At 36.6% G+C, this 20,052-nt stretch overlaps 1 protein-coding gene across 10 annotated transcripts in view; it reads right to left on the bottom strand.

Annotated features, from left to right (window-relative positions):
- Positions 1 to 20,052, bottom strand: part of LARP1B (La ribonucleoprotein 1B) — a 149,036-nt gene that overhangs the window by 84,185 nt on the left and 44,799 nt on the right. For 9 of the 10 annotated variants that reach the window (XM_028492277.2, XM_028492279.2, XM_028492282.2 and 6 more), the window contains exon 11: positions 16,362 to 16,727. In XM_028492277.2, the coding sequence (XP_028348078.1) occupies positions 16,362 to 16,727 (366 nt within the window). The remainder of the gene's footprint in view (positions 1 to 16,361; positions 16,728 to 20,052) is intronic. The other variant, XM_028492284.2, reaches the window with a different exon arrangement.

Raw genomic sequence — 20,052 nt, 5'->3', positions numbered from 1 at the left:
GAGTGCTTAGAGAGAGCAGTTAGAGTAAGAATATAGAGTCTTAAGTCATAAGCCTAGGAATCTCTGACAATTAAGGAACAAACAGACGATAAACGTAAATCTAACTGAAAAAGAATGGCTATGGAAGTAGAAGGGGGATGCCCCTGGTGGTCCAGTGGCTAAGACTCCTTGCTCCCAATGCGGGGGGCCCTGGTTCTATCCCTGGTTACGGAACTAAATCCCGCATGCTGCAACTAAAAAGATCACACGTGCTGCAACTAAAAGATCCTGCATGCCGCAACTAAGACCCACTGCAGCCAAATAAATTTATTTATTTAAAAATAAATAAATATTAAAAAAACCCCAACACATACACGAATGTGTATAGCAACTTTATTCACAATAGCCAAAATCCGGAAACCCAGATGTTGTCTAACAAGTGAATGGTTTAACGGACTGTGGAACATCCATACCATGGAATGCTCCTCAGCAATAAAAAAGAATGAACTATTGGTACGTGCAACAACAGGCATAAGTCTCCAGAGAATTATGCTGAGTGGAAAAAGCAACCCCTGCAAAGTTATTTACTATATGATTCTACATTTATAACATTTTTGAAATGATAAAATTGTAGAAATAAAGCATAAATGAGTGGTTTCTAGGGGTTAAGAAAGAGATGGGAGTGGGGGGGGGGAAATATACATGGCTATAAAAGGGCAATGTGAGGGGTCCTTGTGGTGGAAATGTTCTGTATCTTGAATGTATCAATGTCGATATCTCGGTTATGATATTGCTCAATAGATTTGCAAGATGTCACCATTGAGGGAAGCTGGGTAAAGTGTATTTCTTAAAACTGCATGTGGACTTCCCTGGTGGTGCAGTGGTTAAGAATCCGCCTGCCAATGCAGGGGACATGGGTTCGAGCCCTGATCTGGGAAGATCCCAAAAAAAAAAAAAAAAAAAAAAAAAAAAAAGAAGAAAAAGTAGAAGGAAAAGTGAGAGAATGTGGTGTAATGGAAAAGCCAAAAAGTTTCTATAAGTTAACAGCTTTAAATACTCCTGACCTAGTAAGATCTAGATAGGATCTTTTCCACCATTTTTAGAAATAAATCAAGAATAACCTTTTGGTACTGTCCTCCATTTTCCTGCCTAATCTCTTTGGTCTAAAGCCTCCCTAGTAAAATTTCTGCAAAAGAAATAGCCTGTAGTCTCCCACTGCTCACCAGGAATCTCTGATTTTTCTAAGAACCGTTTTCTTCCATTCTACAAAAATGACTTAACTTTGTCACTCTCAACCCTTTCACCAGCCCCATAACCCTGACTCATTTCATTGAGAAAGGTAAAATGATGAGGAGGAAATTACTCTTATTTCTACCACAAAATCTACAAACCCATCTACACTCATGTTCTACTTCTTCCCTCCAGGTAAAGAACCAAAGCCTCTCTTTGAAAGGCCAATACCTCTCTCTCTATCAACTGTTCTCAACTAGGGGTGATTTTGCCCACATAACTCTCTTCAAGGTACATTTTTTAAAACTGTCATGGGGGTGGGGTGCTTCTGACATCTAGTGGATAGAGGACAGGGATGATGCTAACCATCCTTTGTTGCACAGGACAGCTTCCACGAAAAGAATTAGTATCTGGTTCAAGATGTCAATAGGGCCAAGGCTGACAAACCCCGGTCCACAATGCTCTGAATCCTATCCAGTCTCACAGTCTCAAGAATTTAGCTCCATTTTCTACTCCCTTCTATATCTTCAACTCTCCCTTTCCACTGGAACATTCCCATAACCATGTAAAATGTTCCAGTACTTTCCAATCTTTAAAAATATATTAATAAACAGGGCTTCCCTGGTGGCGCAGTGGTTGAGAGTCTGCCTGCCGATGCAGGGGACACGGGTTCGTGCCCCGGTCCCACATGCCGCAGAGCGGCTGGGCCCCGTGAGCCATGGCCGCTGAGCCTGCGCATCCAGAGCCTGTGCTCTGCAACGGGAGAAGCCACAACAGCGAGAACCCCGCGTACCGCAAAAAAAAAAAAAAAAAATTAAAAATATATTAATAAACAAATGCACACAAACACACAAACTTTGACTCATCTCCTTTCAGGTACTGCCACTTCTCCAATATATTATACCAAGCTTCAATATTCATATTATATTATTCAATATAATATTCAATATTCATATATATTTGAATGCATTACATTCATATTTCCACTTGTCATTTCTTCAAACTTTTCCCCCAACTGTTCCACTGCGATAACTCAGCAAGTTTCTTCTTTCCTATTTATGAAGCAGCTCATAACTAAATTCAATGGTCAATTATGGTAGTTATCTATTTATCTAGATTTTTTGGATTAATTATCTCCATCCACACACCCTACTCTCATCAACATCACCATTATGAATTACTTGGAGATTGCATTTTCAATAGTCAGTCAGGTCCACTACCACATTCCCAGCTCCCAGCACAATGTGGCACAGGGCAGGCACTCAAGCAGATGTTAATGAATGAATTCCTGGGAAAGAGTTAACTTACTATAAAGCTACCATAATTGAAGTATGTGTATTAAAATAAGGAACTGACTTGTACAAGGGGCTTTGGCTAGAATTTAAATAGTGAGGCAAAACCTGAAATTAGGTCTCCTAATTCACTTGTCTCTTCAGCAGGGAGAAGTCAAATCAAAACCATATCTAAAGGGAGAATGATGGGGCCTCATGCTACCTATGAGAGGAAAGCAATCTGAGGAAGTCTTTCAGAGTAAGGTATTAGGAGGAAGAATTAGAAGAGTTTTGCATTTTAAAATACACAACACAAAAGGCCTAATTATGAAAATATCTGACACTGTGGCACCTGGGGAAGAAATCCAGACTGTATGATGTCACAATTTCTATGTAAAGCCTGAAGCTTCTGCATTGTCTTTAAATTCCTGGTCTCACCTCTATTTGCATCATTATTCCTGATCCCACATAACCATATGGCCTTTGTTCCTACTCACACATGCCCAGTCTTTTACAGTTTTCAAAGGTCTTTAAAACTCAGTGAGGTACAGAAGACAAGAATGATCCCCATCTGAGGTTCAGAGAAGTTAGTTTTTGGTCCAGAATTGCACTCAGTGGAACTTGCACACAAGTTGACTCCAGGTCAGGAATAGGCCCCAGCTTTGCCAGAGAGGTTCTCAAGTTGGTGTTCTTCTCTGTGAGAAGAGGAACAGCTCAAGTGGTGGTGGTGACTCTCAGCTTGCCAAGTCAGTATGATGTCATGTCTCTGCCAGGTGAAGATGTGGCATCTCCTGGTGAATTTGTACACCATTTCCAGCTACATACCAAAGACTTCACCACAACTGAAGTTCCTCTCACCATCTGCAACAAACACAAAGGCCTGCCTGCATTTGTAAGGGAAATGCAGCAGGAGACAGCAAAGTAGTCAGCAAAGGCAGAGTGAATAACAGCCATCAGGTCTCCCAAGGCTTGAGGACTCCACAAATTCAGAATTCGTCAAGGCAGAAGAGAGCCCACCTCCAGTCTACCCTCTCAACAATGAGCCTGCTTGCTGATAGTCTCAATCATCCAGCAGCTGGGTATGTTCTGTCATACAATATAAAGCCAGGAAAGCCAAGGAGAACTCAGGGAATTGACACTTAGACCACCAGTGATAACTTCACATAATACTCTAAGAAGTACTAGACAAAGCTGACATACTGCAAAATAGCAAATGTGATGAGCCTAAAGATGAGATTAACTGACTGACCAATGTGATTCGAAAGCTTCCAATTTGAAGGTTCTTCCTGAAATGCTAGAAACAAAGGCATGAGTATATTTAGGTTTCCACACAATCAACTTGGACAGAGGGTACAATGAGTGAAGAACTGGTTGTAATGTTTTTTCTCCTTTGTTCCGCAGGTTCAAACTAAAGATTTCTCATTAGGAAGAGGCATTATGACAGATAGTAGACTGGACAATTCTTGAGCCTCACAAGCCCAGAAGCCAGCCAGCAATGAGTGACAAGATGCCGAGGCCCAACAGCACATCTCTTGGATGGAAGGCCTATCTGTATGTCCCCGGTTAATAAAGCCTTCAACAATGTACAGCTTTGCAACACCACCCCAAGCAGACCACTGGACAAGAAGACAAATAGCTGTATACAAAAAACAAAAACAGGTTCAACTTTACACCTGAAAATAACACAATATTGTGAATCAACTATTCTTCAATAAAAAAACATTTTTAAGTATTAAAAAAAAAAAAAAAAGTTCACCCTAACCTTTATTTTAGCCCAAGAACAGCCCTGCAGCTCCAAGAAGTGAGTAACTCATCTTTGGCTTACCTCTTCTTGCCCCACACATTTCCATTCATGCTAGCCTGTTCTTAGTATTGTCATGAAATATGCCACATAGGAAAACATATTAAACATACCTGTGCAACTTGTTTAGAAAACTAATATTTAAAATAAATAAATTTAAATGAAAATTAAAAAAAAAAACTAATATGTAAATACTACTAGAAACACAACACTGTTAGTATATTGAAACCCTGTGTATTCTACTCCCTTCCCACAAAAACAACCCAAATCCTGACTTATGTGATAATTATTCCTGCCTTTTTCTTTACAGTATTACCTTCTATGTATGTTTGTACACATTTCAAAAATACATAGATCCTTTCATGGTTGTTTTATACTATTAGAAAATGAAATCTCATTCATATTTTCATGAATTTCTCATTCATGTCCTCTTCAGGTATTAGCATCAAGGTTATGCTCTTCTCATAAAATAAGTCAAGTATTCCCTTTTTTACCTCAGTCAATTCAACAAATATTTGAACACTTATTAGCTCACTCACTGCAAACTTGTTCATGGCTGGAACTATTCCAATTTTAGAAGAACTTGCTAATAAAATTAAGTTAAATCTCGGAGTCTGAAGATTATTTAAAATGATCTATAGCAACTTACTTTCTTTTCCAGTCAGTTTTGGTAACATATATTTTTCTAGAAATTTTTCCTTATCTAAATGTTCAAATCATTGGTCTGAAATACCTATTAAAAGTTCTCCACAATCAGTAATTACATCCTTATTTTCACTGCAGCTAAAATATTTACATTGTCCTCTATTTTGTCTTCCTAATTATAATCTTGGTCTTTTCAAAGAATTAAGTGTTGGTATGATTAATCCTCTGTTAGATCTAATTAATTAAATTATTTCTTTCCATATACTTTCATGGAAGTTTATTTTGCTAATTCTTTTTCTAACTTCTTGAGAACTTTCTAACTTCTAGCTTCATAAAAGCTACAGTAGATTCTATTATTGCTCAGAGCCCAGATTTCCTAAATTAAAGGATTATGTACATCTACCCATTGTAATTACCTTTCGTCTCCTTTGAGCATATACAACTCTGGCCCATATACAACACTTACTCATGTGATTTGCTTTAGCCAACGGAATGTGAGCAAATATACATAAAACACACCTAAGCAGCAATTTTGAAAACAATTATACACTTTAGCTCATCCTCTTGTTCAACCCATCTGCTATATGAATGAATGAGCAAGTACTGTATACGGGCTGCTTTTTCAGTATGAATACCAACCAAACAGAACCAAATACACACACAAACAGAGCTGCAGCAGCCAACCCAGTCACTGCCAAGCAGTGTGAGAAATTTTTTACTTTAAGCCTTTCAGACTGGGGGTGGGGGGGGGAGATTTTTATACAGCAAAGATAATAGTGGTGATTGGCTTATTAATTTCAAGCATTTTACCTAATATTTGCATTTAAGCCTATCTCTCTAGGTGCACCTTTAAAATTCAGCTAACATTACACTTCGATTTTCTAATTTCCACTATGATTTATTCTTTGGTGAGTTATTTAAAATATACCTTTGTTCCAAAACACACGGGGTATTATTTCCATTGTTAAACACTAAATTAATTCCACTATTAATGTGTTTTATGTATTATCAATGCTTACAAATTTGCTTTATAAAATAGGTCAAAGTAGTATAGATATCTTCAAAAAGAACATGTACTCTGCACTTGCTAGGTATAGAGTTGTTTCTCAAATTCTCGTTTTTTAAATTATTTGATCATTCCTTATTTAGTTGGGGGTAAATTACATCACTATAACTGGATTTGTTCTATCAACTTTGGCTTCACATATTCAAATATTTTGTATTAAATACATCAAATATTAATTTATACTTTCTGATGAATTTCTTCACTTTTAATCATTACAAAAGGACACTCTTTAGCACTAGTAATGCTTTTTGTCTTCAAGTCTACTTTGTAAGCCTATTCTGTCTGATATAAATATATGTACTAAAGCTTTTTTTCTTTACTTTTTATTTATTTGGTAAATGGCTGGGTTTCTTTTATAATTTTTACTTTTAATTGGGATAAAAAAGCAAATAACAAAATTCACCATCTTAACCATCTTTAAGTGTATAGTTCTGTAGTGTTAAGTATACCCACATTGCTGTGCAACAGATACCCAAATTTTTTTATTAAGCAAAACTGAAACTCTATCCCATTAAAACAACTCCCCATTTCCCCCCCACCCCATAACCACCACTGTTTCCATGAATTTTAATACTTTCGTACTTCATATAAGTGGAATCATACACTATGTCTTTGGGACTTGCTTATTTCATTTAGCATGTCCTGAAAGACTATCAGTGAGGTATGTAGCATGTGACAGATTCCCATTCTTCTGAAAGCTGAATAATATTCCATTGCCCATAAACACCACCATTTTGTTTATCCATTCATCTGATAATGGACATTTGTGTTGTTTTCACTTTTTAGCTATTGTGAATACTGCTGCTATACACATGCAAATATCTCTTTAGTTTTCTAACTGCCATACTGTTTCCCATAGCAGCTATACTATTTTATGTTTCCAACACCAATGCAAGGTTTCAATTTCTCCACATCCTCTCCAACAAATGTTATTTTCTGTTTTGCTTTTTATTTTGAAAGTAGTCATCCTAATGAGTTTGAGGTGATAACTCATTTGATTTTGATTTGCATTTCTCCAATGAGTAATGATGTTGAGCATACTTTAATGTGCTTATTGGCCATTTGTATATCATCTTTGGAAAAATGTCTATTCGAGTCCTTTGTCCATTTTCTAAATTGAGTTATTTTGTTGAGTTGTTGGGTTTCTTTATATATTCAAGAATATTAACACCTTATCAGTTATGATAAGCAAATATTTTGTCCTATTTTGCAGGCTGTCTGTTCACCCTGTTTTGTGTCTGTTAATACACATAAGCTTTTGATTTTCATGAATTCCAACTTGTCTATTTTTTTTAACATGTGCTTTTGGTGTTATATCCAAGAAATCACTGCTGAATCAAATGTCATGAGGCTTCACTCCTATGTTTTCTTCTAAGAGTTTTGGGTTTTAGGTTGAAGTCTTTAAAATTTTTATGCATATGGTGTTAAAGTAAGGGTCCACCTTCATTTTTTCGCATGTGAATACTCAGTTTCCCCAACACCATTTGTTGAAGAAGTTGTCCTTTCCCCACTGAGTGGTCTTGGCATTCAAGTTCTGGGCTCTATAATTCCATTTGCCTATGTCTATCTTTATGCCAGCAACACACTGTTTTCATTACAGTAGTTTTGCAATATGTTTTGAAATCAGCAGCGTGAGATTTCCAACTTTATTTCTTCTTTTTAAAGATTGTTTTTGGTTCTTCAGGGTCCCATGAGATTCCATATAAATTTCATTATCCGTTATCCTATTTCTGCAAAAAATGCCATTGGGACTTTGATAGGGATTGCACTGAATCTGTAGATCACTTTGGGTAGTACTGACTTCCAATCCGTGTACACAGGATGTCTTTCCTTTTACTTGTTTAAAAATCATTTTATTAAGATATAATTCACATGCGGTACAATCTACCCCAGTGTACAACTGTTTTTAGTTTATACATGCAACCATCATCACAATCAATATTACAGCATTTTCATCACTCCAAAAAGAAACGCAGTACCCACTAGCAGTCACTATTTTCTCCACCCATCCCAAACCCCACCTTAGGTAGCCACCAATCTAATTTCTCTCTGTTCTAGGCATTTCAGATACAGAATCATATAATATGTGGTACCTTGTGACTGGTTTCTTTTACTTAGCATGATGTTTCCATATAGCATGTATCAGTAAATTCACTTTTTTCTATTGCCAAATAATATTCCATTATATGGCTATACCACCTTTTATTTATCCATTCATCAGCTGACGAACATTTGAGTTCTTTCCACTTTCATAACGCTGCAAGGAAGACTTGTGTACAAGTTTTTGTGTGGACATATGTTGTCATTTCTCTCATGTATATACCTAGGAGTGGCATTCCTGGGTCATATAATAACTCTGTTTAACATTTTGAGAACTGCCAAATTGCTTTCCAAAACAGTTGGACCATTTTACATCCTTACCAGTAGTCCATGAGGATTCATATTTCCCCCATCATCACCAGCAATTGTGAGTATATATTTTTTATTGTGGTCATCCTAGTAGGTATGGGTGGCATCTCATTGTGATCATGATTTTTCACTTCACTTCCCTGATGGCTAATGATGTCAACTAAGTTTCCATGGGCTTATTGGCCATTTGTATATCTTCTTTAGAGAAATATCTATTCATTTTCTTTGTTCATTTTATAACTGGGTTATTTGCCCTTTTATTATTGAGCTGTAACAGTTTTTTACATATTAAAAATGCAACTCCTTTATTAAATATGATTTGCAAATATTTTCTCCTCACCTGTTTTTTTCAGTACACTTTGTTTTAGAACAGTTTTACCTTCACAGCAAAATTATATGAAGCTAGAGTTCTCATATACCCTATAACCTCCCCCACAAACAGCGTGCCCACTATCAACAACCTACACCAAGCGTTACATTTGTTACAATCAGTGAACCTACAATGACACATCACCAAAAGTCCATAATTTACATAGGTTTCACTCAGTGTTGTACTTCCCATGGGTTTTGATATATGGATGGATATAATGATGGATAATGACATATCCATCATTATAATATTATCATACCAAAAAAATCTCACTGACCTAAAAATCGTCTGTTCTGCCTATTTAACCCTCCCTTCCCCCAACCCTTAGAAACCACTAGTTTTATTATCTCCATCATTTTCCTTTTCCAGAACATTGACTAATTGGAATCACCCAGTATGTAGCCTTTTCAGATTGGACCTTTTCATTTAGTAACATGCATTTAAGGTTCCTGCATGTCTTTTCATGGTCTGATAGCTCGTTTCTTTTTACCACTAAATAATATTTCATTGTCTGGATATACCACAGTTTATTTATCCATCTGCCTGCTGGAGGATGCCCTGGTTGCTTCCAAGTTTTGGTAATTATGAATAAAGCTGCTTTAAACATCCATGTGCAGGTTTTTGTGTGGACAAAAGATTGTCCACGCAATCTAGACTGTATGGTAAGAGTATGCTTAGTTTTGTAAGAAACTTCCAAACTGTCTTCCAAGGTGGCTGTACCATTTTGCATTCCTACCTCCAATGAATGAGGGTTAATCCACATTCTCAGAAGCATTTATTAGTGTTGTCAGTGTTCTAGATATTGGCCATTCTAATAGGTGTGTAGTAGAATCTCACCGTTGTCTTACTTTGCAATTCCCTGATGATATATGGATGTGGAGTATCTTTTTGTATTTTTATTTGCCATTTGTATATCTTCTTTGTTGAGATGTCTGTTCAGATCTTTGGTCCATTTTTTATTCAGGTTGTTTTCATATTGTTGATTTTAAGAGTTCTTTGTATATCTTGGATTATAGTCCTTTATCAGATGTGTGTTTTACTGATATTTTCTACCATTCCATAGCTTGGCTTCTCATTCTTGACAGTGCCATTCACATAGCAAAAATTTTTCATTTTAATGAAATCCAACTTATTAAAAGTCATTGCTCAACCCAAGATCATCTAGATTTTATCTTATATTACTTTCTAGGAGTTTTATAGTTTTGTGTTTATTTCAGCCTGTGATCCATTTTTAGTTAATTTTTGTGAAGGGAGTAAGGTCTGTGTCTAGATTCATTTTTTTTTCATGTGGATGTCCAGTTGTTCCATCACAATTTGTTGAAAAGACTCTATGTTCTCCATTTTATTGCCTTTGCTCCTTTGCCAAAGATCAGTTTGTTTTTAGAGGTCATTTCTGGGTTCTCTATTCTGTTCCATTGATCTATTTGTCTGTTATTTCACCAATATCACACTGTCTTGATCACCATAACATTCTAGTAACTCTTGAAGTTGGATATTATCAGTCCTCTGACTTATCTTCTCCTTCAATATTGTATGGGCTATTCTGGGTCTTTTGCCTCTCCATAAAATTTTAGAATCAGTTGGTCAATATCCACAAAACAAATTCCTAGAATCTTGATTGGGATTGCACTGGATCTATAGATCAATTTGGGAAAACTGAAAATATTGAGTCTCTCTTCCTGTGTATGAATACAGAATCTCTCTCATTTATTTAGTTCTTTGATTTCTTTCATCAGAGTTATGGTATTCCTCACACAGACCTTGTACATATTTTCTTAGATTTATACCTCAGTTAATTCATTTTGGGGGGTGCTAATGTAAATAGGTGTTTTTGGGGGGTCCATCTTCTGGTGTCCTTTAAGTACAAAATTTTAAATGTTTTGATAGTATCAAAATTATTTTTTCCTCCTGTTGCTTGTGTTATTGGTGTCATATAAGAAACCACTGTCAAATACAAAGATTTTCTTCTATGTTTTCCTCCAAGAGTTTTGCAGTTTTTGCTCTTATATTTACGTGTTTAATTTATTTTGAATTAATTTTTGTGCATGGTGAGTTAGGGTGGTGTCTAATTTATTCTTCTGTATGTGGATATCTACTTGTCCCAAGACCATTTGTTGAAAAGACTATTCTTTCCCTATTGAATGGCTTTTTAGGCACCTTTGCTGGAAGCTGGTTGACCACAGACACATAGGTGTATTTCCCAACTCTCAATATAATCTCAATTCTCTTCCATTGATCTGTATGTCTACCCTTATACTAGTATCAACATTGCCTTAATGTAAGGACTGTGTATGAATCCTTCAACTTTGTTCTCTTTCAAGATTGTTTTGGCTATTCTGGGTCCCTTGAATTTACATATGAATTTCAGATCAGCTTGTCAATTTCTGCAAAGAAGCCAGTTAGGATACTGATAGGGACTACACTGAATCTGTAGATTGATTTTGGATTATTACTATTTTATAGTATGTATTTTTTCAGTCTTTTAATTTCAATCTTTTGGCTTCCTTATCTTTTTGATGTGTCACATGTAAATAACATAACTGGTTGTATTTGCATATATTCTGACAATATTCATTTTTGCTACTTAAATATTTGGGTTTCAATTTACTACCTCATTTTTGTGCTGGAAGATTCCTTCCCCTTTATTCTTGTCTTATTTCACATTTTCCCTTTCTCCTAGTTTCAAGATTATTCCTTCTAATCTTATTTTTAAATGGGTATCCTTCAAACGGCAAAATGAAAACTTTTAAAACTAAAAATAATCAATTATCTTCTTTCCAAACACAAAAGTACCTTTAAATACGATTCATTTATTGCTCTCTCCCAGTTTGTGTTAATGTTATATTAGATCTGTGAGACACAGTTATTGTTTTATACAGTTAATATTTATTCAGATTTATTCACATATTTATCACTTGCTTTGCTCTATACTCCTTTCTGTATCTCTGGCACCTGGAATCATTTTTATTCCAATTTTGGAAATTCCTTTGACAAACTGCAATTTCTCTCATTATATTTCACTCTCTTACTTGAAAGATACTTTTGCAAGGCACACAATTATAGGTTGGTAGTTATTTTCCCATGTTATATCTACACCATTGTTCCATTGTCTGTTGCATTCAAATGTTACTGGTGAGAAGTCAGCTATCAGTTAGCTGTCCAGTCACTCTTCTTTCTTTGAAAGTAATCGCCTTTCTTCCCTGGCTGCTCTACTCTGGTACCTCTCTGCAGTTCAGAAAAAGTCCTAGGTATTACCTATTAAAATACTGACTCTGTCCCATTTTCTCTCTTTTCCTTCTGGAACTCTGAATAAATATCTATCTTAGACCATGTTTATCACTCTATATTCCACTTGCTTTTTACTTTTCTCAAAAATAAAAAGATTTATAATAAAATCCACTAGATGTTAAATTATACAACTTGATTTGAAATACACCAAATAATAGCAAAGACTGTCTACAATACCATTCTATACCTTCTTTCATATATTCTATCTCTTTATCTCTCTATGCTGATTTCTGAATAGCTTCTTGTAAACTGTCTTCCAATTTACTGTTTCTTTAATTGTATCTAATCTGCTGTTAATCCCTTCAATTAACTGAGTTCTTAATTTCAGCCTTAACTGTTTTTATTCCAGAAGTTCTAGAAAGGTTATTCTTTAGAATTTATTTTTCCCTGCAGATACTTTTCTTTAAACACAGTAAGCAAAGTTACTCTATACTATGTTTAATAATCCTACTATCTAAAATTTTTCAGGGTATGGTCTTACTGTCTGTTACTTTTGCTCATTCTCACATGCAGTACCTTATTTCCTTGTTTGCTTGTTAACTTTGTGAGCTGCTCACTTTTTCTTTTTTAATTAATTAATTAATTTATTTATTTTTGGCTGCATTGGGTCTTTGTTGCTGTGCTTGGGCTTTCTCTAGTGGCAGCGAGCAGGGGGTACTCTTCATTGCGGTCCGTGGGTTTCTCATTGTGGTGGCTTCTCTTGTTGTGGAGCACAGGCTCTAGGCAAGCAGGCTTCAGCAGCTGCAGCACGTGGGCTCAGTTGCTGTGGCTCACATGCTCTAGAGCGCAGGTTCAGTAGTTGTAGTTCACAGGCTTAGCTGCTCTGTGGCATGTGGGATCTCACGGACCAGGGCTCAAACCCATGTCCCCTGCACTGGCAGGCGGTTTCTTAACCAGGGAAGCCCAAGCTGCTCACTTTCATTACAAAATAATTTGAGTAAATTCTTTGAGGCCTAGGATAAAGGTGAATGTCTTCACAAAAAAGTTAGATTTGCTTCGGCTAATTTCTGGGAAATAAACAGGCCACAATCACTTTAAATTTATGACTAGTAGTTACTCTAGTCACCCATATAGTGTGAATTTGGGTTGCATGATTATAACTTCTAAGCCAATTTTTTTCTCCTAATTCTGCTTAGCACAACTAAGGAAATATGCTTTGTGGTCCCACAGAGGCGAAGATGAGAAAGCAGTTAAGTTCTCTTTCCCTAGGGTATTTTCCTTAGGTACCAATTCAATTGGAAAAGGACTCCTGTTGGAATCCCTGACTTTGACTGGGCCATGGGTTTGTCTTTAACCCCTATATTTTGGGTACCTTTTGCAAAGCTGAACTTCTCAAACTACCCAAATTCCAAAATGGTCTCCCAGGCAAAACTGGTTTCAACACTCTACTTCTCCATGGTTTTATTCTGATAATAATTTACCTTGTAGATCTTCAAGGATTTTAAGTAGATATTTTCTCATTTATTAAAAGGCCATTTTAGTTGTCTTCAGTAATAAGGACATGTCAGAAACAGAAGGCCTAAACCTACTCTTTGGTACAGTTCAACACAGCTTCTGGATTCAGCAAAACTCCCTTCACAAAGTCAGAAATGATCAACAAACAACCCTATCAATTTGGCATTCTTCTCATTTACACCTAAACTCAATCTGTCCAGCTTCTGACACATCTGATTGTTCTTTCCTCTTGAAGACAGTGTTTGGCTTCCACACCAGTTTCCTATACACCTCCTAAATGATCACTCCTCAGGGCTCAGACCTGGGTCTTCTAAATTCTACATTTCCTCTGCCACCAATTTATCTTAAATTACCAACATACATCTCCTGGACTACTTTAATAGCCTCCCAACTGGATTTCTTCTGCCACTCTTGTCCCCATCTAATCCGTTCTCTGCCATAGTAGCCAGTGATACTTTAAAAATAAAAATTAGATCACATCCTGTTGGCCTGTATAAAATTCTTCAAGGTACTGCATCTGAACTTAGGTAAGTTCCAAACTATTTAACATGGCCCACATGTTACCTTCTAAGATCAGATGCATGTCTATATATCTATAACTGTTCTCTTTCATAAATACTATCAACAGACCTTTTTTCAGTTCCTCAAATATACCAAATTCTTTCCCACCTCAGATCCTTACACCTGCTAGTCCCTTTTCCTAGAATATGGTTTATCTGTTATTTGCATGGTTCATTCTTACTCATAGTTCATATCTTACTAAAACTGTGACTGTGACTTTCTCACAGGCATTCCCTTATAGCCTAATCCAATAGCATCTTGTTCTTTTCACATTTATCATAATTTGTGATCAAGTACTTATTGCAGCTTATTTTAATATCTATCGCCCCAATTATTTGTAAGAACCAGGCATGTAGAGATCCTACTGTTATCTTCCCCTTCCATGCCCAGGACCTAACACAGTGTCACACACACAGTAGGAGTTTAATATATATTAAATAATTGATTCCTCTCCCTCTAAACAGACCCTCAGAAAAAGTACAATTCTAATGAGAAATTATATGTTGAGCACAGAATTAGAAACAAAGGAAATAAATTAAATAACAGGAGTGTACAAAGGGATCAGATAAGACATAATTACGAGCAGACCCATAATGCTTAAGAGCCATATAGCCAAGATTACTTTCCCCAGACTAATATTTAATGGCTAAGAAAATAGATGAGTTAATTAAATTTAATTATTGTTGTCTACACTTTAAAGCAAATAACCATCTATCAACAGGATATGTTTCTCAAGGTGACTTGAAAGTTCGTTATTTGGCACTCTGAAAATATTTTCCCACAGAACCAATATTATACACAGAGGTTAGGTTCCCCTGGTTAGTTCATAATGTTTAATCTGTAATTCATTTATCCATTTTAACAAATATGAATTGAGCACTACTTTGTGCCAGGAACTGTTGTAGCTGGAGATACAGCAGTGTACAAAATAAGACAAAAATCCCTATCCTCATAGATTTACATTCATGAGATGGAAACAAAAAAGAAATAAGTGCAATATACAGAATGGTAGATGGTGAAGAACAAAGCAGGGTAGAGGGACGGGGAATGGAGGTAGTGCAATTTTAACGTATTATTAGTTTATTTTCTATCTCTTTTTGTTCTCAAAAGGATTGAAGTTAGAGATTACTTATAGAACTTAAGTATCACAAATAAAGTAACAACCCTTACACAAGGAAAGACTTTCAACCAAGAAACTTTATAAAAACACACTTCCTTTCCCATAGCAGTAGGACAGAGAGAACTGCTCAGGCTCTAAGTCACTGACAAGCTACCATATCCTGAGGCAGGATCTCCAAAAAGGCAGGGGCTAGAGAAGAGGGTAAAAGTAGTGATGGAGAAATTCCAGGAAGAAAAGAAATGAAGACTCAAGAAGGAAAGCACACTTATTGATGATATGGAGCTCCACAGCCAGCCAGTCCCTTCTTTCCAACTACAAGTTGGCTGGCTTTTCTTTCTAGAACTGTATTTCTGACCAAGATCTCTTTCCTATTTGGCATATTATACTTATGCAACTCTTCCCTCATTATTCTATCCCCCAAACAAATATTTAATTTTAGGGGGGTTTTCTGATCCATTTAATGGCAGAAAAAGATCCTTTTAAATTCCTATCTATACCATTAAAAGTCATATAAAAGGAATGCAGATAGCCAGTAGACTACTCTGGCACTCTCTTATTGTACCTTAATAACTGGGATAGGTACCAGGAGGTGGGGTGAAATGCAAGAAGATAAAAAATTGGAACAAGGTTTCAAACACCACACCCAGCAACAAAGTTATGATTGGACAAGGAGAGACAATCAGCCAGTTTAATCTTCTATACTTGTCAACAACCAGTTCTACAACCACAGAACATGCACTGCAGACTAAGGTGAGAAGGACGCAAGGGGCAACAAAAAAGTAACTCCTTTGTGAAGCCCTGCTCACATAGCTAGGGTGATTATAGCCAGGAAAGGAAAGAGCATACAAACTAAGCCTGCCCATAACTTTAAACTTTATTCCTTCTTATGAGAAAAGGCCTTATTATTTTCACCTGAAAAAAGCGTTGTTAATCACTGAGTGCTAATATTTTTTTTTGTAATTAAAGTACTTATTTCACTGTCATTTTAATAAAATAATTTTTCAGGTTGTGAATATCAGATATATTTCCAGGAATTTTTCAAATTAAATATAATTTATTTATATTCAAAATTTCATAAAATAAACCCTCAAGTTTAGGAAAACATAAGCAGCAACGTGCAATCAAAACATAGTATCAACAGAAAGATGTTGGTCAGAAACAATTACCTTTATGGCTGTGTGTTTGTTTTCATCTTCTTCCATCCACAAATCCTGCTCATAATAATATAAGCCATCATTGATAACTTTAGCAAGTTCAGATGTAATTTTTACCCGAGACATGTGGTTGCCTGTTCGATCTCCTCCAGGACGTTTTCTCATGTAAGGTGGTGTCTGAGTTACAATCAAAATCTTGTTTAAATCCTGGTCATCAATTTCATAATCTGAATCATTATCAGACCAATTAGTAAATGTGTTTTTTCGCCCTTCTATTTGTTCCATCTCTTCATCAAATAAAAAATCAAGTTCTTCTTGTTCTTGTTCATCTGGAAGATATAATTGATTTGATGCCTCTTCAGATAGAAGTGGTGATTCCTGAAGGAAGAAATTGGTATTTTATATAAAAACATTGTTATCACTTTTACAATAAATGTCACATAACAATGTTAATGTAAGTAATATCAAAACTGTATGCTCAATAACTAGATTAGCAGTCAAACTGTAAAAGAAAATCACACCAGTATTATTCCAGGACAATAAATATAAAGTAACTGCTAAACAATCAGTTTAAGATTAAAAAACCCCACAAAGCTGAAAAAAGAAGGATTATATTAAAGACCCTTTTAGAGTTAGAATGGTCCTTAGTACCAACTTTTACAGATGAAGGAAAAAAAGGCCTAGAGATGTGACGTTGTTTGTCCACAATTGCAGAATTAGTCCGGACTAGAACAACCAAGGACTTTTTTTGTTTTTGTTTTTTTTGGCTGCACTGCATGTCATGCAGGATCCTACTTCCCCAACCAGGGATTGAACCCACACCCCCTGCAGTGGAAGCACAGAGCCCTAACCACTGGGAATTCCCAGAACAACCAGGGTCTTCTGACTTCCAGATTCAACGATCTTCCCTAGTCTCAACCCTTTTTACCTCACAATTATATTAATACCATAATTTGTCAATAAGAAAACAAGTATAACTATCAGAAGATCAGAAATTTTTATAATTTTCTGGAAAGCAGAAAGCAAATGGAATTGTATTAATAATAAACATGACTAGAGGAAATAGAAATCTAAAACCCATATCAAGGAAGGCTGGGACTTCCCTGGTGGTCCAGTGGGTAAGACTCCACACTCTCAATGCAGGGGGCCCAGGTTTGAGCCCTGGTTGGAGAACTAGATCCCACACGCATGCCGCAACTAAAAAGTGCGCATGCTGCAATTAAAAAGATCCCACATGCCGCGATGAAGATCCCGCTTGCCGCAACTAACACCCCGCACAGCCTAAATAAATAAATATTATTTTTTTAAAAAAAAGGAAGGCTACAGGGAAGGCAGACACCATTGATCCCACTGGGGTCCTAAAAAGTTTTGAGATGGTAGGTACAAAGAGCAGGAAAGGACTATGTGACAGCAATCAAAATAGGTACCTGGAAAACTAACTACAGGACACAGTTGGCCCCACACCCTTATTTGAGAATACAAAGCTTTATTATAAAGTCTGCCCCCAACTAAAAGCCCAAGAATCGCTTTCTAAACAAAGTTAAACATTTGCCAAGGGAGGGCTCATATTTTAGGTGCTGGAGCTACAGAGAGGCTGAACACATCCTAGTATTATTCTAAACTTCTAAAACAAAACGGGGGAAAAAATAAGGTAATTTTACCAATGAATGAAATACACTAACAAATTCTACCTCCCATAAAAAAGTACTCCTTATTTTAGCAATTTTGGAGATCCAAAACTAGCCCAACTCTGCTCTGCCTAAGTCTAGAAATCCAAGTCCATAGGACCTTTACACTTAACCAAGAGTGTGCAATCATACCTCACATTCAGGAAAATGGTCCTCTGGACGAGCAGATCTATAAGGCCATACACAAAAGAAATCTGTACCAATATACCAATACTAATATAAACCATCAACCAAAGATCACCAGATATTAAGAGACAATCATCAGCCCAAAAGAGAAAGTCTTTAAAGGACATAAATACTAGCATAATGAATAAAAGTAGGCCAACTCCAGGCTATATCATCTGAAATTTTGAGAGTGGGGATGAAGAAATAATCTTAAAAGCTTTCAGCAACAAAAAAATCACTTGACACAATCTGAAGGACTGAATTTCACACGAGTTTTGAAAACTGACGAAGATGACAGTGGAAAAATGTTTTCAGATTTCTAGGGGAAACAAATGGGACCTCTAATTAAACTTAAAAGCTTTCGCACAGCAAAGGAAACCATAAATAAGATGAAAAGACAACACTCAGAATGGGAGAAAATATTTGCAAATGAAGCAACCGACAAAGGATTAATCTCCAAAATATATAAGCAGCTCATGCAGCTCCGAACAACCCAATCAAAAATGGGTGGAAGACCTAAATAGACATTTCTCCAAAGAAGACATACAGATGGCCAAGAAGCACATGAAAAGCTGCTCAACATCACTAATTATTACAGAAAGGCAAATCAAAACTACAATGACACCAGTCAGAATAGCCATCATCAAAAAATCTACAAACAATAAATGCTGGAGAGGGTATGCAGAAAAGTGAACCCTCTTACACTGCCGGTGGGAATGTAACCTGACACAGCCACTATGGAAAACATTATGGAGGTTCCTTAAAAAAACTAAAAATAGAGCTACCATATGATCCAGCAATCCCACACCTGGGCATATATATGGAAAAGATGAAAACTCTAATTTGAAAAGATACTTGCACCCCAATGTTCACAGCAGCACTATTTACAACAGCCAAGACATGGAAACAACCAAATGCCCATCAACAGACAATTTTTTTAAGAAGATGTGGTACATGGATACAATGGAATATTCTTCAGCCATAAAAAGGAACGAAATTGGGTCATTTGTAGAGATGTGGATGGACCTAGAGAGTGTCACTCAGAGTGAAGTAAGTCAGAAAGAGAAAAACAAATATCATATATTAACGCATATATGTGGAACCTAGAAAAATGGTACAGGTAAACCGGTTTGCAGGGCAGCAATTGAGACACAGATGTAGAGAACAAACGTATGGACACCAACGGGGAAACGTGGCCGAGGGGGGGCGGTGGTGGTGTGATGAATTGGGAGATTGGGATTGACATATATACACTAATATGTATAAAATGGATAACTAATAAGAACCTTCTGTATAAAAATATAAAATAAAATTCAAAAATTTAAAAAAAATGTGGTACGTGTATACAATGGAATATCACTCAGCCATAAAAAGGAACAAAACTGGGTCATTTGTAGAGACGTGGATGGACCTAGAGAGTGTCACACAGAGTGAAGTCAGAAAGAGAAAAACATATATCGTATATTAATGCATGTATGTGGAATCTAGAAAAATGGTATAGATGACCTTAATTGCCAAGCAGAAATAGACACACAGACTTAGAGAACAAATGTATGGATACCAAGGGGGAAAGGGATAGGGTGGGAGGAATCGGGAGATTGGGATTGACACATATACACTATTGATACTATGTATAAAATAGACAACTGGGGCTTCCCTGGTGGCGCAGTGGTTGAGAGTCTGCCTGCCGATGCAGGGGACATGGGTTCGTGCCCCGGTCCGGGAGGATCCCACATGCCGCGGAGTGGCTAGGCGTGTGAGCCATGGCCACTGAGCCTGTGCGTCCAGAGCCTGTGCTCCGCGATGGGAGAGGCCACAACAGTGAGAGGCCCGCGTACCGCAAAAAAAAA

The sequence above is a fragment of the Physeter macrocephalus genome, chromosome 7 (genome assembly GCF_002837175.3).
Source record: "Physeter macrocephalus isolate SW-GA chromosome 7, ASM283717v5, whole genome shotgun sequence".
NCBI lineage: Eukaryota > Metazoa > Chordata > Mammalia > Artiodactyla > Physeteridae > Physeter > Physeter macrocephalus.
This window is presented reverse-complemented; position numbering and strand designations above follow the sequence as displayed.